This window comes from Notamacropus eugenii, chromosome 4, assembly GCF_028372415.1.
Source record: "Notamacropus eugenii isolate mMacEug1 chromosome 4, mMacEug1.pri_v2, whole genome shotgun sequence".
In the NCBI taxonomy this organism is placed as follows: domain Eukaryota; kingdom Metazoa; phylum Chordata; class Mammalia; order Diprotodontia; family Macropodidae; genus Notamacropus; species Notamacropus eugenii.
In genome coordinates, this window is record NC_092875.1 from 232,263,430 (window position 1) to 232,290,213 (window position 26,784).

The window sequence follows — 26,784 nt, forward strand, 5'->3', positions numbered from 1 at the left end:
GTAAAGGACTGTTTCACTAAAAATTTAACTTGTGAAATTTTAAAGTGGGCTTTAGATAGGAGTACCTACTTCACCTGATCAGTTCACCTAATCATATCATTTTGTCTTACCATATTCCCAGAAATTAACCTAATGTATAAAATGATTATGTCAAAAGCTTTGGAAAGTACAATTTTTTCCGGCTGATAAGGTCACAAATAAGATGGTGCTGTAATCACTGATAGACTGGAACCTTAGGCTCCTCTGAGTTCAAAGCAAAGCTCAATAAAATCCATGTACTGGGTCTCTACGGTGCCTAGACAATGTGGTAAGTCTCCTGGCACTTTTGTCACAATTTTATTAAAAAGTGTACTTTTTTCTCCCCAGAAACGTTTATTCCTATTCAACTATCATAACTGGAAAAGAAAAAGACATAACCAATGGCACCAGAGGACAATTCTTTGTAGGCACAAAAGTGAGGTTGCTCAGGGGCTCCCCTGAGTCTCCATTGTATCGCACTGCTCAGGTTTAGCACTGCTCAGGTTTAGCTCTGCTCCAACGAGCACCCAAAGAGCTCCTGGCCACTAAGACAGCTCTGCACCCCTCCCCAGAAATGCTTAGGTCAGATATGCTTACCTTTCTCATTTCACGGAGAAATCTTCAAGATACCTTAAAAAGATGTCCAATGACCCTAATTAGGGCTGCAACCAGGGCTGGAAATCAATGTCTTAGAGTAATACACTTTTCCATCTTTCCTCCTCCTTAAACTGAAATGGATATTGGGCTCCTAGCTTTGGATCCTGACTCACAGATCCAAAGCTAATCTGTTAACCAGGACTTAAAACAGTTCCTCAAAGTGCTGAATTTACTGCTAAGAAGCAAACAACAGAACTAGAAAAGTTAACTAAGTGGTGGTTCTTGAATAATCTCTAGGAATAATTTTATTATTAATAGAATATATTAAATTAACTGAATCAATCAAGTGAAGCAGACAAGAGGAAAATAAACGGTCAAATTAAAGCTTCAAGTTTTATTTTCATAATTGTCACATATGGAGTCTCTTTCCAGAGAGGTGATAATCTGCATTACTATAACACTTAATACTTTATTTATACATCACAAAGTTAGGAAAAATACAAGTAAAGCACAGGTTTCACATTATAAGAATACCATATTCTGTATATGTACAAATTTAATATATTAAATATATGATGGAGGCAGACTTCACTTACAATGGAAAATTATAATGAATTTTAAGCACATCCATGCAGATTTTTTCTTTTGTATGAAAGTAGAGCTCTGGAAAACATTTTTCCTTTTGCAACACCTCACTGTTCCCACTTTTGACCTGGTTTTCATAATAACATATTTTAAAGTGTGCAAACTGTATCATAGGGTAAAAAAAAATGATCAATTTGAAACAAATGTTTTTCAATACTTACTAGACTAGAATAGTTCTATCGAAGAAATATTCACCCATGTCTGAACAAAGGTAGTGTGCTTTAAATCTGAACTTTGGGGAAAAGAAGCAGAGGGAAGAGGAGAATTCCAAGAAGAAAAAAAGGAGCAGTGACATAAAAAATTAGTCCCAAAACATTTCTTTTTGAAACTGAGACTTGATTATGTTCCTATTACTGTATACCCAATTAATTTCTGACTTTCTGTTGTACAAAGCGGAAAAGAAATTTAAAATGTGCAATGCCATGAAAAAAATGTAGTATGTGAAGGATACAATACAGACTGCTAGATGGCCTTGAGTACAGCCATATTTGGTTGGGGGCAGGCAATAATTTGTCCAGAGGAAGGTCCACACAGTCAGAAGCTTGTGATCAGAATAAAGTGGTATAACAGCACTGGCGCAACAAATCCTTAAGATGTGAATATTTTTATCTTGAAGTACTAAATACCAAATGTAGATGACAGTCCAAAGTTAGTCCTGAGATGCTTGCCATAATGTTGAAAATATGAAGATATATGCAGAATGATGTAATGGGCTTGAAAAATAAAAATAATATTAAATATTATAGTGTTTCATAACACTGTATTTCTGCAGTAACACCACACACACACACACACACACACACACACAAACACACACACACACACACACTTTATTATGGACTCTAGAAAGATGCTGAGGTTTCCTAAAGAATCACTTGTGTGTGTCTTAAGGATGCTTTCATTCATTCACTCATAATGCTCCCAGGGAGGTCTAGCAGAATCATGCATAAACTATAATGCATACATGAGTAGTCATGAGACTGGTTTTCAGAAGTGGCTTTTAACATATCTCATTACAGTTACTTCAGAGATCAGGCACAAATAAGGAAATTACTCATAATCTATCTATACTGATATGTATAGGTATATCTAGGGAATAAACAGAAAACCACTGTGCAAAGGTGGTTAGCATCTGCCTGCAGAGTGCACACTATTTGTGTCCAAAGCCCTTTTCCAAATAAGAAGATCATTTGAAAGGGCTATGACACAAAAGGGGTAATTCTAAAACTTTTGACCATCAAGCAAGAAAGTAAAATGTGTATGTTTGTAAAACTCCAAAGGAGGCATCATTGCTGCCACTTTAGGAAATGACTAGCCACTTAAATATTTGCAGCTTGGTGCTTTACACCCATCATTTTTTTCAAAAATACTTCTTCCCCATCATGTCGAATTCTGCTGTGCAGACCCTGTCCTCATCGATGGCCAGCTCTTCTTCCAGATCTGACTAGCCCAGTAGTTGCATCTTTGGCAGGGAGGTAGTTTGTTATGGAGGAACTGGATGGCTACTCTTTCATTCTCAGTTCCCTCCTGGGGGAGCACGATTACAAAAAGATTTTTCATGGGTTCCTATTAATCTTAGTCAATGCTGTCTTTGAAATATATATATATATATATTTTCAACCTGTTTAAATCCAGGGAAAGCTACATAAATTTGTCACATAATTTACTCAGTTGTCTTCAAATTTTGCAAATTGACTTGTAAGACCTGAAATACATATTTCAATAGGCTAAAAACAGTCCTAAGGCTCAAAATCGTCTCGTCCTCCCAAATTTATTTTCTGAAAGAACTGAACCACATTTAATGTATCATTCATGAGCATGAGATTTCCTTTAAAATATGCAAAAACAAACACACACACACACACACACACACACACACACACACACACACACACACACACACACACAGCCCCATACACACATACCCATACATACACATAGCCTCTTACACAAACATACCACACAAGAAAAACAAGCAGACCAGGTACTGACTTTCTATCAGGACAAGTCATTTTTAGTTCCAATTACTAGTTAATAAAGGAAAGAGAAAAGTATTTGCCAGGAAATAGAAAAATCACAAATGGAAAAAACACATTCAAATATTCCACCTGCCATTCCTAATCCACAATCTTAACCCTAGAACCCAGCTCTCAAAGGAGCCTATTATTTTTGTATCAATTCTCTTATAAGAAAATTGAAGCTGGTACTCTGGACAAACTTTTACCAAGGAAGGAATAAACTAGTGATTCACAGGAGGTAGGGGATAATGAGGCAATTTTTTGGTATAGTAGCCCAAAATATGGAGCTTCTACATTAGTGTTCCAATTCAGGGCTACAGAGAAGGGTTAAGAATTTGGGTACACTCAACATCCACAAAATAGCACATCAGATTTTCCCCCTAACCCCTACCCTGAGAGTATGCATATTAATAACTAGCACAGTCCTCCAGCATATTCATCCTCTTCTTCATCACCAGCAGCTGTGGCTTCTGCGCCTTCACTTTTGGCCTGTGGTGTTGCTGGCGATTTCTTCTTGATTCCTCCTCCTGGGACCACCAAACTTAAGCCCAACTTGGCATACTATAAATGATAAACAGATGGGAAAAGTAAACAACCTTCACATGGAGATATGAGATGCAGACCTAGCCACAACAGTTTGTTCTGCGGACGGAGCTAGAGACTGAGCTCATTATGGTCATGGCTTCAGAGAACACTAAACCAGTGACAAACACAAGGTCTCACTGCCTGTTTTTTCATGCAGATTAAATAGCTAGAGGGGTATGCTGCTATCTGTCAGAATCATCCTTCCATGGGAGAAGCATGAAACTAATACTGTAAAACTTTATTTGTTAATTTTTGTCTTTCTTTTTGCTTGCATTTGACTCCCTAGTGCTTAACACAGGCCCTGGCACACAGTAGGTACTTAATAAATGCATGTTGATTGGACTTGGAAAATTTCCAGCTCCATAATTTAGGAACTTGGGATATATAAGACATGTTGGCCTAAGTTTTGTCTCATAATACCTAGGAAAAAAGATTTTTTTAAGCAAATTAGTAAAAATAAAACATGTTTTGCTTACTTACAAATCAAAACCAAGAAATGTTTGTACTTGTCCATGCAAGTACAAATGTGTATCTGTTTACTAATGCATCTGCAGATATTTTGATGGACCTGGAAGTAAAAGGCCTAGAGTTCTTTAAACATGGTTACATCTCAGACTTTTGGCCCTGCAAGACTTGACCTTCCACCAAACAGGACGCCCAATGAAGAATGACTGACTACACTAAAGGCATTGCGTATTTCTTCTGAGGCATGTAAGACATACATAAACACACTTGTCTTCTATGAGGCCTGTCATTATTTTACAGAAAATAGGAAGCAGTGCATAGTGAAAGCCCTGAGAAATTATTCTATCTTAAAAATTCAGCCACAGTCTTACAACAAAGTTAAGGGAAATAAAAATTTCTTAGATTATTTGCAGTTACTAAGTACTAGTGCAATGACTAAAAATAAGTAACACTGGCCCTTGTGTCTAGGCCCCAAAAGAAGCAAGGGGAAAGTACATCTAAGGGGAAAATGCAAACTTTCCTGCTTTCCCCTTTCTCTTTCTATTCCTTTTCAGTTTAATTTTCTTGAGATTTTGGGGAGAGGGAGACCCTAGTGCATGCAGGACAGAAAGATGTTTGCCTTCTCTGTGCTTTGTTGAGGGTAGTGGACAGAGGCAGAGGTAGGTTGAGAAGTGAAGCTAATCCAATGTAAACTCTACTGGTCAAATGGAATCTTCCAGAACTAATGAATTTTGAAAACTATGTCCAAAGTTGACCCGATATCATGACAACAAATCAGTCCAAACTCACAAATGCCATGGGCTAAAAGAGATTAAGCAGCAAGCCTGACAGAAATTTAATACATTCTGCCTGTTACCTGCTAGTAAGAGGTATATTTGAGTTTTTTACAGGAGACTGGAGTGTATTTTTCTGCAGGTGGCAGACATCTGTCATGGTCTTAACTGGGTGCTATGGGACATTAATAGGAGGTAAGCAGTAGGAGGCTTGTGAATTAAATGGGACGGTATTAATAAATGTGGCTAAAATCAATGAAGTTTTGGAGAGATAGGGCAAGTGTCTTCAGCCCCAAAGATTTTGCAGGAAATATGTGCATGGCTGCTATAAAGGAATCAGCCAAAATGGCCTATTCTCCCTAGTGAAGTCTGACACTTGGGAAGGTCTCTCTGGAGAGCGGTCAAATTCATAATTAGCCCCAGAAGACAACAAGCTGCTTGTTTTTCCTTGAGAGGTCTCTATTTCAGCAGGAAAAAAGAAAAAGCACTAGAACGGCCACTTACATCATTGTCCATGTACTTCAAAAGTGGAGAATTGCAGACCTCTGAGACTTGGTCTTGATCTTGCTGGTCGTACCCTTCTAAAAGCTGTTCCAGGGCAGTGCAATCTTCACTTCCATTGAATCCTGGTATGCTAAAGGAAACACCAGGGGCAGATTTTCAACGCAGCTGCTCTCCTCCCAAGTGCTCCCAAGAGCACTGAAGTCTCAAGTGCACCTACTCTGAATCGATTCTAGTTAGAGTACGTGACTACAAGGTGGTGTTGTGTTTTTACAATTTTGAGGACAAAGTTTTATAAAATAGCATGGGAAGTTGATTTAATTTTTTCCCTTCACCCTTGGCTACAAATATAGTATATTTATTATACAGTCTTGCTTATCTGCATATATATCATAACATTCCCAGGGATGGCCTCAATTTTCTCTTTCTGCTCTAGCTCCTAGTACAGTGCTCTAGATAGAGTAGATATTTAAAAAATGATTGATGAAAAAACATACGAATCTTATTCTAATCCCGCCCATCCCACCATGTGTGAATACATGAATTCAATATGTGAAATGTTTCCACTACTTGAGAATTTTGTTTGGCGGAGGAAAAAAATAATAAAACAAAGACATTTCAGGTCTTATCCTCCCATGAGATCATACAGAGAAGATAGCTAAAAATAAATACAACAGGTTCCAAAAGCCCTACCTCAAAAAGCTGAAACAATAATGACATGCCTCTGCTGGCTAGGGGAAATCACTGCAAAGCACCGTGAAAGAAACTTTTCACTGACCACCTAAGGTGTGTTAAGAGAAAAGATAAGTCAAGATGTCAAAATAATCAATGAAAACGTCTTACCTATAGCTCTCTCTGACACATCTTTCTGCAGCTACATAATCATTTCTATGCAGATGAACTAAGACTTGGGCAATTGTTTTCTAAAACAGAAGAGACCACAGATTACCTTTCAAGTGTATATGAACATAATAAAGGCCCATTTCCTAGTAGGGTAAAAACATCTGGGATTTTATTTGAAATGTTTTAGTTTCTCTTTATCCTTCTCCTCCTCCCCCATCCTCACTCTCAGTATCTAAGTCTTAGAGTGCCTTCTCCAGGGCACTAGAGAAATGACATTTCTAAGCTAATTACACTTTCATTATACTAGGTGTCTATCTCTGACACTTTTTTCCTTTCTTTTTCTTTGTTTTTTTAATTATGATCCCATCACTGAACGTTCCAGCTCTGGGCAAAAGAAACAATAAGAATGTAGATAGAGGAAGGGGAAATTTACTCATGTAAGTATATGAACGAAAATTGTATACAGTTACTAAAACATAATTGTGTTGTTTTAGGTCAACCAAAATGAGATTCACAATCTGATTATGACAGATACTGGCTTCTGCATGCCCCTGGGCAAGGATCATCCAGTCTCTCAGTCATCTTAGCAGATCTCTAAAACTCTAAGTGCAATCATCTTTTTCTATTATACTATGTTATGGAAATACTTGCTTTATTCTATAAATTAAAAATAAAATTTAAAAAATACCCAACTCTAAGTGGTCAATAAAGTGCTGATCCTCACTGAGAGAGGAAATTTCCCCACTCAGAAATTTCTTATAGCAATAAATCATAGATCCAGTACTTATCTTATACATGTACGTTTGGGAGATTTTCAGTAACAATACTTACTGAATTAATACTTTCATTTACTGAAGTGTTTCATTTTGCTTTGTTTACAGATAACAGTCAAAAAGCAAAGCAGCCAAGTTTAGTGACTAAGAGCTAAACTCAGAAGGTTGTGGGCCCACATCCTGCTTCTGACCCTAGGTGTATGACATGCCTAGGCAAATCAGTTAAGAAATCTATGTACCTCAGGCAACACCCTAGGATTTATCTATTAAGTTATAAACAGACTGAAATCTGTTCTGTACCTGGTGTTCCCTATATCAACCAAATAACAAATCCTTTCGGTAGTTATGTAACAGTTAAATATCCAATAAATACTGTCCTCTCTTTTAGGGAACTACAGTTAACATGAGAAATTAGCCAAAACACAGACAAAATAAATTGCAAATAATACCTTATAACATGTTGGATAATTTTCAATTTCCTTATAGATATTCTTTTCCTTCTGAATGGAAAGTGCAGCCTCATCAAATCTAAAGGAAAAAAACAACAAAAAATCCACATCTGGCTTTACAGGGTCAGGGAGGGGGAGGAGAGACATTAACTTGGTAATGTATTTTGTTTCAGGTTTGGGGAACAAGGGTAACAGTGGTTCCATTAGCTTTAAAAATTCATTTTTACAAATACCCAGACTTTTCTTTAATGCAGTGGAAAGGACTGGCAGTAAATAAGAACACTTAGGATCACGTCTCTCTCCCCTATATAATTCATCTACCATATTGCTGCCAAAGTAATCGTTCCAATATACAGGTCTCACCTTGACCTTAACCTTCTCAAAAACATGGAGTGGTTCCTCACTGTTTACCAAACAAAAAACTACCTTTGCATTCATAGTCCTTTACAATCTGTCTCCTCCCTAACACTGCAGCATTATTTCATGAAACTCTTCTTTAAGCACTCTATACTTCATTACTTACTGTTCTCCGATCTTTATTACTGCCACGTCTTTACAAGAACCATTTCTCATTCCTGGAAAAGCTTCCTCCTGCTATCTTAGTATCTCTACCTACTGACATCCTTTCCCTCCTTCAAGAGCCAACTTAGGTTCTACCTCCCCTCTGCAGCCTTCCCTGCATGCCCTGGCTAAAAATGATTCGTTTTTTCTTGAATCATACTAGTTATTGTTTGACCTCTTTTATGAACTGAATTATTTTCTAATTGTCTCATAGGTTTGTGGTACAAACTCACCCCCTTACTAGAATAGAGTTCCTTGACAGCTACACTTTTGTTTTCATTTTTATACTCTACCAAACAGTGCTTTGCAAAGAGAATGAACTGAGAAGGATTTTTATGGATTAGAGATTTTGCCATTTCATAGGAACTCATTAAATTGAGCAAATTTTTTAAAATGAAATTTATAACAGACAGTCCTCAACTTATGCAAAACTAACTTGACAAAGTTAGTTTAAATGTCAAATAATGCCAAGGTCCAATAGGAATTCCACTTTCCCTACCTTTCCCCCTTTACCACTGTAGATTCCCCTCTACTCTAGACACAAACACAGCTTTACACCAGGGCAGCAGGGTGTTTCATCACAGAATGGACAGCAGCAAACAGGAAGGAAAGGTGAAGATAATGGGAGAGGAGGAGGAAAGGATTAGGTCAGGTGTTATTAGTGTACTATTGGTACTATATGCTTTGATGAATCTATGATCTCACCAATGTACATACTACCCTCAATAGTAGAGATCACAACCAAGCCGTGCCTTCTCATCATGTTCAACTCTTAACCAAGTTCTCCCACAAATCTATATATTCAAATAGCCTGGGAACTTTACATTACATGGACACCAATGAAGCATAGGGGCTGTCCATTTGTCTCACCATTTACTCTTAATGCATGATTAGCCCACCTGCTTTTCTACTTGGACATCCCTCTGATAGCTTTTATGCTGCTTCTGGTGCCCAATTTTTTGATCATAGTATACTATGATCAAATAGTTTGTAAACTATTCAGGACCACCAAATATCTCCTAATGCTCTTAGGGGTACTCATAATTTTAGTTCTTTGGAAATTGTAGTATTCAGTAATTCACTGCCATACTGCACCACTGGAAGGAAAGTATTCTTTACCCATTTGACTTTTCCCATGTGGCTACTTAGGTAACAGATTTTTGATTTCAGATTTCATTTACAAGGCCCTGCAAGGTTAGAGCTTGCTATGATCTGCACAATGCCATGTACACTGGCAAACAATACGTGTGAATACACACACACACACATATATATGTGTATATAAACATGCACACACGTGTTTGTGTGTATGAATGAACAGACGTGGGTATTCATGTCTGTTTTATGCCTCATTTGATATTAATGATGAGAGGGCTTCACAATGTTATCTCTACTGTTATATCTACCAGAGAACAATGGAACACTGTATGATTTTAATCTAAGTACGGATTAACCTAAGTATGGAAGGGAGCCTTTAAGGTGTCATTTTTCTCTACTGGATCAAACAATAGTAAGTATAATATGATCTTGTATTCTCTGTACCTTTCAGTTAATTGTGACTGTAAGGATGTGGTTTTCTATGAAACAACATCTGCAAAAGCCTGCCTGTTTCCTCCTTAATACCTTCATCAAGGATGGTCTCATACACAGATTCTGCTATGTGTACAGGTTTTGCAGGGATTGAAAAGCAAGTGCATTTTTTCTAATGATAATAATGATGTCTATAATTTTTCTAAGCAGTTGATCTTATTTCCCTTCAGAGATTATGAAAACAGATCCCTCAACATTGCGTCACTCCCAGTGCAGACCTCACTCTGTGTAAGCTCAGGCAAGTTCAGCTATTCTTTGTTTTCTTTAGTATCATTTCTGTTTCTTTAAACAACACAGCCAGGGCTGTAATGTTAAACTCTAAACATCACTGTAGTTTCACCAGCATTGATGGAAAAAATAATTTATCATAGACATTTTGAAATAAAAATAAGTCCCTGTTCTATAAAAACCAATTTATAATAAAAGTGCAGGACAAGTCACAAAAATTGATAAGTATTTCTGAAAGTCCATGAAATCTGCAATTCCCATGTATATGCAAGAGTAATTCCTTTTTGGGGGCATAGGGGTGGGGAAGGCAATCAGAATTATGTGACTTTCCCAGGGTCACACAGCTAATAAGTGTCCAAGGCTGCATTTGAACTCAGGTCCTCTCAACTCCAGGGCAGGTGCTCTACCCACCTAGCTGCCCTTGCAAGAATAATTTCAACAGCATATAAAGTTGTCTGAGTTTCAAAAATGGTCAGGAAATATTTCATTAACTGTAAGGAAATTAATGAACCAAATCCTACTTATACAATAAAATTTAACTGGTTTTTCAGCAAAAAAAGTAAAGTGTTTTTCTTTTCTCTTAACTCAAAACAAAAAAATCACCCATGTAATCAAAATAAAGCAGAGATCATTTCTAAGAAGTTACATGTATCTGACAAGTTAGTAAAGTTTTTATGATCTCACTATGAAAATCGTATTTTAGGAAATGACGTTTTCCTAAAATATCATTAGGAGGTGGCTGTTAAGAAGAATCATCATCAAAGGCAGCTATTAGGAGGAAGAATCATCAAGGAAAATGTACAACGTCACCAGTTTCACTCTCAAAGATTATATATGTGCTGCTTCCAGTTGGGGTTTCTTTGGTCACATCTCTCTCTGCTATAATCCTATGACTGTTCAAGATTGTACTACTTTTCTTGACCAAAAGTAAAATCAAACTATGATGTCCATCGCAATTAAACAGCTTCGCTGTTAGTTTGGAGATACACTATAGCCTCTCATTTCCATCCATAGGCCATTGCTTTCTGTTCTGTCTTTTAAAACTGCTGTCAAAATTTGTATTCTCTTGATTTGCTGCAACCAGCTATTTCTGAAGCGCTCCCTCCCTCTCTTCTGTTTCTATACATTCCACCTGATTTTCAACATTTTCAGTACCTTGGGTCTTGGCCACAATGATTGCTGGTACTATTAGTAATTGTTGTCTATCTGACACAGTCACAATGATGAGCTGATTTCTTCCATGGATGGGAATAATATATCATTATTATTACAGATTGTAATTGAGGGGAATTCCATGAGGAACTTGCTAACCTCCAGAGCTAAGAACTTATTCAACTGCAAAACCATACAACTGATTCTGTCTCCACCATCTCCCCGTTGGCCATTACTGCTATTTCTGAGGAACTAGATAATGGAGCAGTTTCACTTTCAAAGACTATCTTATTGATCTTTTCAGTATTCATCATTAGAAACAATAAGGTCAGTACTTAAAGGAAGACTCATTTAAGGTTAAAAGGACTTATGTTAAATGAGGGGAAATTTCCAAACAACTACAGCTGTCTAAAAGTAATCTTGAAGTTGCCTCAGAAGGATAGTAACAGCAGAGGTGTTCAAATGAACAAATGGGGAATTTTGCATTTAGGGTCTACCAAATGGGAAGAAGTTGAAATGAATGACTTTTGTGGCCACTTCCAGCTTTATGATTCTATAAGGAAGGGCATAAAATAATTGATTTCATACCTTTCTTTGAAATAATACATTGTTTCTTTAATTTTTTCTTAATTCTATCTTTTTTAGCCAAAGATAATAAAATCTCAGATTCAATGATGTCACTAACATAGGTGTTTGCAAGTGGTTTCAAAAGATCAATCAATACAAACTTTCATCTTCAACAGTTAATTCCTAATGGCTGTCATTAAATGTTCAGTCTGAGGTTCCAGTAACAAGGGGTTCTTGAGTTTATATCTTTTCTTTAGTTCCTAGGAACTAGGAAGAGAAGAGGGGACTATGGAATTGGAAGAAAGGGAAGAGAACAGTTTGCATCTGCCTCAGAAGGATCTGGCTGCTGGATTTCTAATTCCCATATTTCCTCCGCTGTGGATGAGGGAGTATAAGGTCTTACTATGGACAGGGTTGGCTGGAGTTAGAGTGAAAGATGAAGACCTGCTCCTTTTCCAAACTTTTCCTTCTAAGAAACTGCCACTTCTTGGGACCTAGGACTGGACTAAACAAACATCTCTTCTACAAACCCCTGAGAGTTCAGTTGGTTGGGTGGTGGCACAAGAGTGCCTCCCTGCCCCACCAGAACACACTGTGGTTTATCAGAAAGAACTGTATGGGTCTCCTTGGGCCATCAATGTCACACAGCAAGTGAAAGAGTGGGATAAGAACCAAGTATTCTGATTTGCAAAAAATTTCCTTCTATTATATCCAATTGTGTTGTGATTACAAGTTCATCTAGAAAAACGGGAGTTCGGACCAGCAGTCATCTGAGAGAATAGCAGACCTTTTTCAGCTCTCCAAAGTTTGGAGGGCATGCCCTCCAGATCACAGCACTAAAAAATAAGGTACCTGAAAAAATACCCAAAAGGAGCTCTCTGAATTTATATAGACATTAAATAGTCCTTTAGCTAAAAAAAAAAAAAAAAAAAAAAAAAAAATTTAGGAATTAGCATATTAGATGTTAATTTTTTTACAAAAGAGGCTATGACATTCTATTAATATCCAGACAAAGATACATAATTTAACTATAAAATTCAAATCTGAAAAACATCCTTGCCAGAACTTCTCTTACCCCTATAACCATGTTCAAAAGTAAAGTCTGAGAATCCCAGGTTCACATTTAAGATTTATCTGCATCTTTCAGAGACTAGACAGTCATGTTGTCAAAGCCAGGCCACTGTGCGAACAAATTCTTAATTTTTCTAAGTTTTGGACGGCATGAGAGAGGTTAAAAGGAGATAAAGGCATTGTTCCTCTGGCTACTAAGGACTTCTTCCCGTGCTACTACTCAAAGAGGAGGCTCTACAATTCTAAAAAGGTGAGACAGGTGAGGATTGGTGGGGGTGGGGGTGGGGGTAGGAGTGAGGGTGGGGTTGAGGGGCAGTGATGACGGGTGGCTGAGGAGATAGTGAGTGGGTAGAGTGAAGCCTGCCTGGAGCCAGCCTGGAGTAACAAGACATTCTTTCCATTCAGGGCAACAAAAGCCCTAAGGTGGGAGTGTCAGATCTGAAAAGGTTAAGTCTTTCAGAGCTTGGAGGGTGTGAGGGTGTGGCTACAAATGGCTGGTAAGAAGATGGTCAGGATGTGGAGAGTTTATCACTAAAAAAAATATTTACTGAACATATAACTGTATGGTGAACACTTTGCCAAAATGAGATAAAGGCACATTTCCTCTGGCTACTGATGACCCCCACCTTCTCCCTGGACTGATTTTCAAGAAGGATGAATCTATTTAAGACCTCAAAAGGGAAGGTGTGAGTTAGTTAGGCAGGCATGATGCTCACCACACTGTGATGTGCTGAATAAACATTTTCTTAGTGATAACTGTAGCCAGGCTTCACTGCTTCCTCCATTTCCCTCCCACTGCCTTTTTATAGCTCCAGAGCCAAAATCAAATGAATAATCAATACTGCACCACTACTATGGGAAATGGATGTCTTTGCACTCTCCTGTGGCTCTACTCACCACCACTGTGACTTTCCAAACCCAAACAACCTTACTGGGATATTACTCTCTGGCATGCCACTGTGCCCCCTACTAAAATATAAATTATTCGTGAGCAGAGCCCTGTATCTCCAGCACTTTGCACAGTGCAAGTATGTGATAAATGCTTTTTCATTCATCCATTTCTTCATTTCTTCAGGAAGTTTGAGAAAGGCTAAGTATTCTTCAAAAGTACCACAAAGACTTTCAAGGAAACCCAGAAGTTGCTACCTTAAGAGCATGCTTGATCTCACTCTGAGCCTCCAGATTTTTTTGTAAGGAAGAACTATTTTTTCTTTTCCTAAATCTTATGTTCAAGATGGAGAAAGGTGAAGGGAAGTATGTGGGGGGAGGGGGCAGGCACAAGGATGGCACTACAGATAGCCTGCCCTGTAAACATCACAGCAAGAGTCATGGACATAGTACAAAGCTAAGAGACAAATCCCACAGGCCTTCAACATCAACTGGTTTGTTGTGACATCTATCAGGAAAGGCTGCGCTCTAAGAGCCTAAGGGTTAAATCCTAACTGAGAAGGGAAGGCCACCACTTAGGTAATGGGACCTAAGGTAATGGTTGGTTCAGACCAACCTTCAAAAAAAGCTTCATCTACACACTGAACTAACATTTTCTGAATACTGATATCCAGAGCAGGAAAAGCACAACAGTCATATAAACAAAATAAACTGATCACTTAAATCTGCTACACTGATGCATAAATGCTACCATTTTAAGAGGCAATTAAACCTTTAATAACAGAATAAGCACATAAAGATACGTGCAATTTAAAATTCTATGCTTTACTCTCTATCCATTACTAACATCACATACTTTGTGTTCCGAGTCTGCTACTTAACTTGTCCCCAAAAGTCAGGTTGTCATATAACTTTGGTATATGCTCCAGACAGACACTCATGTTACACAAATGGTCCCAGTTCTGTAGCTACAGCTTTCCTTGTGCTCCACAATGTCTTTCACTACCCAGGGTCTTTATATTAACACTATAACCGTGCAATTCAATTAGCTGCTTTATGTAAGAACATGGTATACTTTCAAACACGTATGTATGCATTTAGGTTGGTATGTCTTTAGGTTAGTTCTTAGAAAATTCCATGGAAAGGAATATAGATCTGAGTCACAAAACGGTACATTCTTTATAAAGACATGTCTTAATTTGGTCTCAGAAAGTGCTCTGCAAAACCATTTTTCTCAACTAGCTGTTTTTGATCTCTTGAGAAAGAACCATTCTTTCTGTATCAGTTCAAACATAGCACAGAATTATGCCCTACTAAAATGATTAGAATATGGTCAGACTTCATCATGTGTGTGTGTGTGTGCATACACATATATATATAATATAATATTTAATGTGTATATACATATACATGTGTATGCGCATGTATATAGTAATTTTACTTATTTATTTACATATCTACACAGTCCTTTGAGGAACGTTTCCCTGGTTTCCTTCAAATCTCAGCTAAGCTCTTACCTTCTGCAAAAAGTCTTTCCAAATCCTTCTTAATCTTAGAATCTTCCCTCTTGAAGGTAGACTATCTAACTTCAATTTTCCTCTTCTATATCTCCCTTAAACATAGTTCTTTGCATATTACCTCTCCCATTAGTCTGTGGGCTATCTGAAAGAAGGAACTGTCTTTTGCCCTTCTTTATATCCGCAGAGCTTAGCACAGTGACTAGTATATAGTAGGCACTTAATAAATGCTTGATGACAGCATGCTGATTTATATGAAAACTACCTAAAATTCGGTTTTAGCCATTGAGATTTTACAGAGGACAGAAGTTATGTATTGAAAGCCAAGCCATCCTTTTCCCCAGTGCTGAAAGATGTTTCACATGAGAGTGAAGAAAAAAAAGGGGGGGAGGGGAAAGGGGAAAAAATGCCAAAAGATTTCAGCTTTCTTGTTTCCAGATATTTATATCTTATTTCATTATCCTCATTTGACAATACTGTTTTCTTGACTTGATAAGACCATATCCATTTTTCTTGGTCCACCATTTTAAAGAATCTTGTCAGTAATAAGTATCTCCACACTTCTCAACCCTCAGTAAAGGCAACACAAAAGTTACCCAGAAGATAGGTCAAGAAATAATTATCTCAGAAGGCAGAAACACCTGACAATTCATTAAAACACTGGCAAATAACTGACATTTTTAGAATATAGATATATGTATACATCTATATGTAGACTAAACAGATAGAATATAGATGATAACGTTCCATACGGTGGTTTTGTCTATGAAAATTATTTTGTAATTTGCACCTAGCAAATAGCATGTTATTTCCTCACATTATGTAATAGCTGCAAACATCACTGACAAACATGAATAGAATATGGTGCTAGAAAACATACCTACGTCCTCGTACTAAAAGTCGGGAGGCTTTTCCTAATAATTCAACTGCTTGTCGTAGGCGTTCTTCATTCTTAGGGAATACAAGAAAAGGACATGTTATCAATCCTGATCAGTAAATCAATTCAACAAGCTTTTATTAAGCATTTACCATATGCAAGAAACTGTACTACATACTGAGGATAGAAAGGAAAATAAAAGTCAAGTCCTATTTACATTTCTCTCGTGATACTGTTAAGTAAAAAAAAATTAAACCAACCTACCAACGAAAGTACATTTTCTAAGCAGCATTATCCCATCCTCTCAACCCATTTCACTGATCTCTGACAACAGAAGGAAATGGAATTAGAATGTGAATATGGAAGAGCTTTCAGAAGGTTATTCAATATAATTCTTGGTCTACGTTAAGGAGATATTTTCTTTCAATAAAAAAAAGGAACATTTATTTCTCTTTTTCCTATGTTTCCCATTGAGGGTAGAAAAGGAAAATGATATACAATAAACTCCCATGTATCTAGCCAAATAGCTAAAAAAGTTCACATTAGCAGAATTTTATTGTATAAGGTCAGTGGTATGAAGATGGAGACTGTTGGTGGCCAACCCCTTCCTCCTCAAAACAACAATAACAACTAGCCCAATGCACTTTGTGCAATAGAAGATAATAAATACTTGAACTGAAAGAGAACTTTTAGTTTGAAGACAATTTTATCACATTCTCATTATTTGAACTGGCAGTTCTAGTGTAGCATACACATGATAGACATCAGTTCCCAAAATACTAAGCTGACAAAAACAGGAGTTCCTCAAAATTGGGGAATGAGTAGAAATTGTTAGTGAATGAGGGACCCAACACACAGCTCTGAAAATTGCAATGGATAGCCTTCACTATCCAAATCCACACTAAATCATAACCAATTAGGAGGGTTCTTCTGCCCCAAATGTCCTTTTCTCAATAAATTTCAAGGCCATGTTCAAAAGTCAAGAAAAGTAAAAACTTACTTCAAACACATTAGCTGTCTGTTGATATAACTGTACAGCCTTTTCAGGGTTCACATTTTCTATAAGTCTAAAATGAATAAGACAAGGGTTATTCTTTAAGTTAAGAATGAGAAGTACCTTATTCCAGGAATTTGATTGAAATAAGAAAAAATTATGCCTTCCCCTCACTTATTTCCAACAACAGATTTCAAAGACTTACTTTCCTGCCCGTTCCAAGGCCATGGCTGCTGTGTCAGGTGTCCCGTTCTCCAGATACATCATACTGGCCTTCTCAATCAAATGAACAGCTTCAGGTAATTTCTGCATCTCCTTTAGTCAAGAGATACACTATGGGTCAGGGAAGGAACTTACAGTTTACTGACTTAACACCTAAAACACAGGAAAGCCAAATTTAACAAAATTTCTTCTACGTGATTTTCACAATAGTATCTAGGATTTTGTGTATGCACACATACACAATATACAGGATTAGATGAATTCTCGTAAGTACATACACTACCTATGCTGCATCTAATCAAATCAAAATATTTTAGTTTCTATACACATACATGGTTAATATGGAAATGTTTTATAGGGCTTCACATGTATAATCTATATCAAATTGCTGGCCTTCCCAAAGAGGGAGAAGAAGGAAAGGGAGGGAAAGAATTTTTAAAAAAATGAATGCTAAAAAAAATTTTCACATGCAGTTGAGAAAAAAATAAGAGATAAAAAAATAATTTCTGTGCACATACAATTCAGTATTTTGTAATACCTGTCACAGGTAGCCTTTCTTTATTTCCATCACCATCAACTCAGGTATATACTTCTCATGGACCCTGGAACTGGCCTGTACTGCTGTTAGAGCTTTTGTGTCATTTAAGTACATCCCCTCAAACACATGGCAGTCCAACTCATCATACACAGATATGATCCTGGTATTTCTCCACTCAAAATTCCTTCTACTGGCGTTAGATAAAGATTAAGCCTGATTTAATAAATGTTTTGCCTTCATTTTCCAAGCATCACAAGCCCTACCTTAATCCTGGCACTTCCTTCCAAACTGACATACTGCCAACTTCTCATCTAGTGCCACTCAGAACTTTCCTATGAGCTGGCTGAAAGGTTTCAATTATGAAGAATAAAGTAAAAATGTTAATATTTCAACCTGGCCACTTTTTAAACCACATGGTCCCTTTGAGGCAAATAAGATATAGTCCTTACGGTTTAGAAAACGGTAAAACCAGAAGTGGATACAAGAGTTCTGGGGCCCATGGCATAGCTCTGACTAGAAGTTAGCCACAGGTCTCACAATTCATTGCCATAAAGGTTTACATGAAACAGGACCATGAAGCTCAGGACTTACAATGTTGACTGGAACTGTATGTGTTTATTGAATTCAAATACATGCCAAAATGCTTTTCCTAAATCTGTCTGCCAATCCATCTAAATTGACTTGTTTATTCATTCTAAACTCTGCCTTCAAACATTCAAATTAAACAGTTTAACAAATGTGTCTTAACAGTAAGCTTTGTTGAACTCTATTAGCTGTTAAAATAGAGACTTAACTAGGGAAACAAGATAACTAATTTAGTTTATAGAGATGCAGGTGACCCAGCACCAAGACCCTGCACTATAATGTCAGCAGTCACAGCCTAGTTCGGACCTGCTCAGGTAAGTGACGGGGCAGGGAGGAAATCTTTTAAGTTCTCTTGTATTTAGTTCTAAGGGGATCCAAGGACTAGTTCTTGAGGAGCTATTGTTATTGATACATCAGTCTGAATCACCAAAATTCAATTCTAGATCAAGTTGCAGTCAAGTAATGACTTTTATTATAATTTAAGCCTCCCAAAATGAAGTTTTGCAATAAATATTTTGAGGTGTTTTGGCAGTAATTGAAGTGAATAAGCAATCTCATTATAAAAATATTTCTATCAACATACACAAAAAATGAAAAGCTAAATTTCTTCCTTCCATTACTATTCCACTTCAACATTTAAAACTAAAATGAATCAGAATTTTTATCTTAGAACTTTCAAAATGTAGCCCATATGGATTTGTGATACCCTGAATGCCAGTTATCACAAGATGTAAATCAATGACTTCTTTCCCTCTAAACTGAGAGAATATTAACCCATTCCATGATTTTTAAAACTAGCGTGAGTAAAAGTAGTACTAACTGGCTTAATGAAAACAACACAATTCAAAGACGCTAGAGTTAAAGTAGCCCTTTCTCTGAGCCAAAAAGGTTTGCCTATCCATTAAAATGTAAAAAGCAAACCAAAATATAACCTCTCTATTCTCTCAACATAAAAATTAAATCAAAGAAGTACATAATCAAGCATATTCACTTTAGTCCTCTAAAGCTGAGAAAACACTTACACTGATAATCATTTTTAGAAATAAACAGCACATCTTATAAAATCTGACATTTAAAATGTAATTTGTGAGAACTTTTCAAAAACTGAGCAAGGATCAGAGGGTACTAGCTAGCTGCCACTGCCCAAGCTCTCCACACACAAGAACTGTCTCCACATTTTCTCTTTCATCCACTTGCTTCCCTAATATCACAACCAGCTCTTGGTCAATCCCCTTTCACCCCATTCAGATCACACTCATTTCAATAACTGGTGTACTACAGGTGTTGGTCCCTCACTAAAGAAAATGGTAAAGGAAATGGCTTCTTATATTTTGGGGGTAAAACCCAATGCCTCCCAGGAAGAACTAAAGAAGGGCATATAGAAAGCTAGCATTGTAATATCACCCAGACAAGAATCCAAATGAAGGCAAAAAGTTCAAACAGATTTCTCAAGCATACGAAGCCCTTTCTGACATAAAGAAGAAAGACTTATATAACAAAGGTGAAAGATAAGCCATCAATTACGGTGGTTCTAGTAGTGACTTTAGTTCTCCAACGGATATCTTTGATATGTTTTTCGGAGGAGACAGAAGAATGCAAAGACAATGGAGAGGCAAAAGTGTTATTCATCAGTTGTTGCTGACCTTAAAAGACAGAATAACTGTCTTTGCAAAAGAATATAATTTGTGATAAATGGGGAGGACTGGGTGTTAAGAAAGGAGTAGTAGGATGCTGTCCCAATTGTAGAGGTACTGGAATGCAAATAAGAATTCATTAGATAAGATCTGGAAAAACTCAGCAAATGCAATCAGTTTGCATGAAATGCCAAGGGCATGAGGAACAAATCAGCCTTAAAGATAGATGTAAAAGCTGTAATAGAAGGAAAATTTTTCGAGACACAAAGATTCTGGAGGTTCATATTGACAAGGGCATGAGAGATGGTCAGAAGATAACATTCCACGGTGAAGGTGACTAAGCGTCAGGATTTGAGCCAGGAGATACTGTTTTAGATCAGCACAATGCTCTATTTACACAACAAAGTGATAACCTTTTCATATATATAGATGTCCAGTTGGGTGAAACATTATGTGGCTTTCAGAAACCAGTAACAATTCTTGATAGTACAACTATAGTCACTACTTCTCATACTGGTCAGATTGTTAAATATGGCGATACAAAATGTGTATTGAATAAAGGCATACCAACTTTATAAGAAAGGAATTCCAATAACTAAATTTTAGGTAAACTTCTCAGAGAATGGCTTTCTTTCATCAGATAAGCTATATCTGGCAGGAGTTACTGCCTGAAAGAAAGGGAAGCAGAGGAGACTGAAGAAAAGGACCAAAGAGAACTGGTGGATTTTGAGAATCTCAAGAAAGAAGATGCCATATTTAATATGAATGTATATGTAGAGCCTATATCAGATTGCATGCTGTCTTTGGGGAGCGGTAGGGAAGAGGAGAAAATTTAGAACTCAAAATCTTATGGAAGTAAATGCTGAAAACTAAAAATTAATTCTTTAAAAAAAGAATTTGTAATTAGAATGAAGGTAACTAGCATTATACGATGGAGGAGAGCAGGGCAGTAAGGAACAAAAGGAGGCAGAGTTGAAGACATATCAAGTGATGAGAAGGACCCATGGTGCCTACTGTGAATAAAGGACACAGACAGTGATGGACATTACACATGACATCTATCAGGAATGGAGAACAGTGGTAGCAAAATAGGAGAAACTATGAGAGAAACATGCAAGTAAAACTAAGAGTTGAGGCATAACACTGATGGTGATGACTGAACTCTAGCATTTCTAATTGCTAAAGCTCCATTCTGGAGAGAACTCTAAGTCATGGACACTATATAATTCACTGAGATGATGGGGTCCCTCCTTGGAAGGCAGGATGGAAGAGTTGTGTCAACTTCCTATGAATAAGAATCCTTTGTCACAGTGTAAATAAAACTATTCTGTTTTCAAAAAGAAAGGAAGGAAGGAAGGAGGAAAGAAAGAAGATACCATTACGATGGGGAAGCTTATGAGAGTGACAAGCATCATCCCAGAGGTAGGGATAAGTGTCAAACCTCTTAATGGGGGCCAGTGGAATTGTCCATTGTAATGCTGGCTTTACTATGCAATACTGAATGAATGGACTACAATCATCTTAACACATTCAGTACTATTGTTTTTGTTGTAAACTTCAATTATAGCTGTGTTTTAAAAAGATAATAAAATCAGTAATACAAAATGATGAAAAAAATACAGTTTCTTAGGACATCAATAATTCTTGCCCTAAAGTAAAATGGACAATTTGATTACATGAAATTTTGCACAAACAAAAACTAATGCAGCTAAAATTAGAAGGAATAAAGGAAACTGGGGGAAAATTTTTACAATAAGTTTATCTGATAAAGGCCTCATTTCTCAAACATATAAGAAACTAAGCCAAATTTATAAAAATAAGAGCCATTCCCCAACTGATAAATGGTCAAAGGATATGAACAGGCAGTTTTCACATGACATAATCAAAGCTACAGTCACATGAATAAATTCTCTAAATCACTACTGATTAGAGAAATGAAAACTAAGAATAAAACTGAGATACCACCTCATAGTTGTCAGATAGGCTAACATAACATAAAAGGAAAATGACAAATGCTTGAGGGGATGGAGAAACACCGGGACACTAATGCATTGTTGGTGGAGTTGTGAACTTGTCAAATCATTCTGGAAAGCAATTTGGAACTATGCCCAAAGAACTACAAAACTGTGCATACCCTTTGACCCAGGAATATGATTACTAGGTCTGTATTCCAAAGAGACTGAAGAAAAGGGAAAAAGGACCTTATATGTACAAAAACATTTATAGCAGCTATCTTTTGTGGTTGCAAAGAAATGGAAATCAAAGGGATACCCATCAATTAGAAAATGATTGATCAAGTTATAGTATATGATTGTGATGGAATACTATTGTGCTTTAAGAAATGACAAGTAGCATGATTTCAGAAAAACCTGGGAAGACTTGTATGAACTCACACAAAGTGAAATGAATAGAACCAGGAGAACACTGTACACAGTAACAGCAATGTTATAAAGATGATTGTGAAAGACTAATCAAGACAATGATCCAAAGGACCCACGATGAAAAATGCTATCCATTTCCAGAGAGAGAACTGATAAACTCTGAATGTAGATTGAAGCACACTTTACTTTATTTTTCTTGTTTTAATTTTTGTGTGTGTTCTTTTACAACATGGCTAATATGGAAATATGTTTTGCATGACCTCACATGTATAATCAGTATCAAATTCTTCTCAAGAAGGGGTTTGGGAGGCCAGGAAAGAATTTGTAACTTAAATTTTTAAAAAATGAGTATTAAAAATCTTTTTAAATATAATTGGGAAATATTTAACAAAATAAAAAAATATATATTTTTGTAAATCATTAATGCCCTACCTCCATTCACAATCTAATCAGCACTATTTAAGAAAGTTTTTCTAACATGCTTAGCATTTCTTAACTTGTGACTTTTCAACCTGAACATAACCTTGATATTTAATATTTTGGAATAGTAAAACAAGTCTTACTATGTCACAGCTGTGTCATACTGACCTTCAACATCATGCCAGCTTGTTCATAAGCCCTGCAAAAAGACAGAAAATAAAAATTTATTTCATAAGGGATCTTAATTAAATGAAGAGAAAGGGGGGGAAAGTTTTGGGTTTTACTACTCAGTAAAAATAACTGTCATTTAATAATAGTAAAGCAGATGGGTATAATCATACTTCCTTGTCTTCTTATGCTTATGCTGCTATTTTTTTTTATATTGTACTTTTGGTACAATATAAAGTAGATGGATGAAAGTCCTACTTCATAGGACTAAAAGATTTTTTTTTTTAAAGATCTGAACATAAGATCAAGCTCCCTAATCTTCCACAGATGAATAACTTTCAAAACTACCGTAAGTGGAGGAAAAAAAGAGATCATATTTAGTTCTTCCCTTTTTAATCTGCAGAATAAAATGGCTTGAATTTTTTTCTATGGTTGACAGGAAAAGATAATACTGATAATGTACTGCAACTTAAGTAGGTATTCAAATTATAAGTTAATGTTCTTGTAATTAGAAACAAGAATAAACACACATTTTAAATCAGTAGAACTTTGCTTCCATAAATTGGGAAAAGCTCAAAGATTTTAGGTAGGTAGGAATAAAGAACTTACTTGGCTGCATGAAAAAGGCTGAGGATATGAAGAAGTCAGAGTTAAAGATAAAAACAAAAGAAATGAACATTTTTTCTAGACATTTACCAGTTAATAAGAACAACGTTCAGTGAAATATGACATAAATAGTTCCTCTCATAAAATTATGGTACATACATGAGAACACATACATGACTGTAACAGATATTTCCTAAAAACTATAAATTTCAGAATGATGCTAAAGAAACACAGCATAGTTTCTTTTAAAATTTCCAATATGTATTGATTCAACAAGCCCAACCAAAATTAAAAATTATTATACCTATCCTTTATAGGAGGCAGAATGAGAAGTCTTTTCATTAAGTAAGTTTTAAATATTTCAGGACAATTTTTTCACTTCAACCTGTTTATTATTAGCCTCAATACCAAAAAAGGAAAATAAAACTAGATCAGAATATGTCTTTAAAAGTCATTTAGCAGTTTTATTGGGTCAATTTATTTGCTATTTTATTTCTCTGTGTCATTCCAGTAGAATGTAACCTCCCTGAGGGCAGAGGTTGTCTCACTTTTGTATCTGTATTCCAAATGCATGGTACTAGCACAAAGCACTTCACCCCATACCACGTGGGAGGAGAGATGAGAATTTAACACTATTACCAAACCCAGCAACACAAAAATAAATATCTGAAAGATATTCTTAACCCAAATTAATTCTGTGAATAAAAACATACCCCTACTTCTGAGAAATCATTAAGAATAAACAATTTGAAAGAGGATAAAAATGTTGAGGCTTTCATTTGTTTATAAATTAATACTGTCCTTTCCTTCACAGGTGATAAATTCATAACTAAGCAAAATAATTCATGTCAACCAAGGCATATGTTTAACCAATGATTTTTTCAATTCCTTAAAAAGGCATTTTAAGCGATGTTAAAAAGATACGCCTTATTATTTTCATGTGCGGCAGCTTCTCTCAGACAGGCATCTTTGGCTCGATCAAACTGTTTGGCATTTTTAAAAGCAACAGCTGAAACAAAGCAAAAAGAAAAAAAGTTTTGTTGCTATTTCTATCACTTGTGAAAAAAACAAAATGAATCATTACATGAGGGAAAAACATCATTGAAAAGGTTTATTTTCAAAAACCTTCTACAGAGCTTAGAAAAAGAGGAAAGAGTATTCCAATGGCTCTGTCATCTTCTAAGACAACTGATTCAGAGCAGAAAGGGACGCCAGAGGCCATCTAGTCCACCCTCCCTCATTTTACAGACAAGGAAACTGAGGCTCACAAAGGGAATGTCTTCGTACTGTCTTCCTTGGCTTCCTCCTAGGTCCAATAAAAATCTCATCTTTGCCAAGAAGCCTTTCCTAACCCACTCAATTCTAAAGTCTTCCCTCTGCTAATTATTTCCCCTTTGTCCTTGCTCTGTATATATCTATTTGCATGTTGTCTCTCCCAAAACTAAAAATTCCTAGAGCATGGAGAGTCTTTTGCCTCTTTTTGTATTGCTTAGCACAGTGCCTGGCCCACAGTAGGTGCTTAATAAATGTTTGTTGACTGATTGATTAAGGTTATTTGCCTAAGGCCAAATGGGCAGCAAGTATCAGAAGGAGGATTTGAATTGTCCCTGAAGCAAGTCTTCTTAAATAATCCCTCCAGCAATGAAGCTCACGATCTGTCAATGTCTAACCATCCAATGATTCTCTCATTCATGTCCTCCTCTAAATTCACCACAGGATGGTCTGTTTAGTGAGCTAAGGACCTTTCTCTTTTACACTTCCTTTTTTAACATTTGATAGACACAAATAGAACATATATGTCTATTGGTTGTTTCTTCCTTTTGATTTATTCTTAAAAAACTTTTTTCTTGCAGATTCTCTAATCAACTATTTTTTACAGTCACTTGAGCTATCAACCCTTTTAGAGTTGCCATTGTTCTTTTCAGTATTAGATAACCTCCAGAAATTAAGAAATCTTACTTTAAAAATTTGCTAAATTTCAGGAAGCTAAAACAGTGGCAGTCAAAATAAAAATGAAACTGATTTTATTAGATCAAAAAGTAGCAGATTAGCCATTTTTAATTCACTGATAAAAAATGCACCAATAATTCATATCATCATTTGTATTCTTTTACAAACAAATCACTGAACATGCTATCTCATAAGAAGCCTTCTTTTTGTTCACCTTCTCCCCACGCATACTTAATGAATTTAACAATCCATATTTCAAAAATTTTCGCAGGGCTAGAGTTCCTGTCAAAAATATAAATTACAACCAAATACCCTAACATTTGCTAATTGCTTTGGAAAAATTACCTTTTATACCTTGGAAGAACTGGCTGGATAGTTACAGTCTTATTTATAATATTTATTATATTAGCATTTGTAGGATTAACACACAAGGGTTAATATAGTATTAAAACCTTGTTTTCCTTGGCTTTTTTACTATTAGCAGCCACAGATTTTGCTGATAAAGTAATTGAAGTAGAAATGTTACTACAAAAGTATTTCATAAAGGAGGAAAATGCTGGACTAAAACAAGGTTCAAAGAGAATTCTACCTATTATCTTTGATTTTTAAGGGTATTACATATTAGGATGTACAAAAGAAACTTCACATGGTAATACTATTAAGATTTTAAATGGTTAAAAAAAACTAGTACTAGTATTTGTACAATTTTAATGGTAGCCTCAAGTCTAAACATAACATTAAGGCAGAAAGATGAAGCTGTGAAACAATTAAAAGATATGGTTTAAAATGTCACAGCAGACCCAAGCCCTCCCCTTCCCCTACTCTTTTGCCCCTTCTCTCCTGGGATCACTATTTTGGTTCAATTATTTGCTATACCAATCCAAATTCTTAGCCCCTCCTCCTCACTCTGGGATAACATTGTTTTAACTGAACTTCCCCACCCCCACTTCCATCTCCCCCAGCTTCTACCCAAGATGAACATTCTTTGTAGCTGCATATGTGCTATTAAACAATGCTGATTATCCATGGATCTATGGTTCTACTAGTTACAGAGTATTGGGAGCTGGAAGCATCTGCCCCTGAGGAAAGTACACCAGAGCAGCCTCTTCCCCAAATGAAGACTCATTTTAGTTAAGAAGCCCCTCTTATGCTCTAACTATATTAATTA

At 36.3% G+C, this 26,784-nt stretch overlaps 1 protein-coding gene and 1 pseudogene across 1 annotated transcript in view; one reads left to right on the forward strand and one right to left on the reverse strand.

Moving 5' to 3' along the window:
• Positions 1-989: 989 nt before the first annotated feature.
• Positions 990-26,784, reverse strand: part of NAPG (NSF attachment protein gamma) — a 38,482-nt gene continuing 12,687 nt past the window's right edge. Inside the window, exons 3-12 of the mRNA XM_072604226.1 lie at positions 24,591-24,675; positions 23,670-23,687; positions 23,061-23,091; positions 17,318-17,427; positions 17,119-17,185; positions 16,122-16,192; positions 7,668-7,746; positions 6,446-6,525; positions 5,606-5,735; positions 990-3,839 (exon numbers count right to left, since the gene is read on the reverse strand). Coding sequence (XP_072460327.1) covers positions 3,693-3,839; positions 5,606-5,735; positions 6,446-6,525; positions 7,668-7,746; positions 16,122-16,192; positions 17,119-17,185; positions 17,318-17,427; positions 23,061-23,091; positions 23,670-23,687; positions 24,591-24,675 — 818 coding nt within the window. The 3' untranslated portion in view covers positions 990-3,692. The remainder of the gene's footprint in view (positions 3,840-5,605; positions 5,736-6,445; positions 6,526-7,667; positions 7,747-16,121; positions 16,193-17,118; positions 17,186-17,317; positions 17,428-23,060; positions 23,092-23,669; positions 23,688-24,590; positions 24,676-26,784) is intronic.
• LOC140501042 (dnaJ homolog subfamily A member 1 pseudogene) lies at positions 19,762-22,195 on the forward strand (annotated as a pseudogene).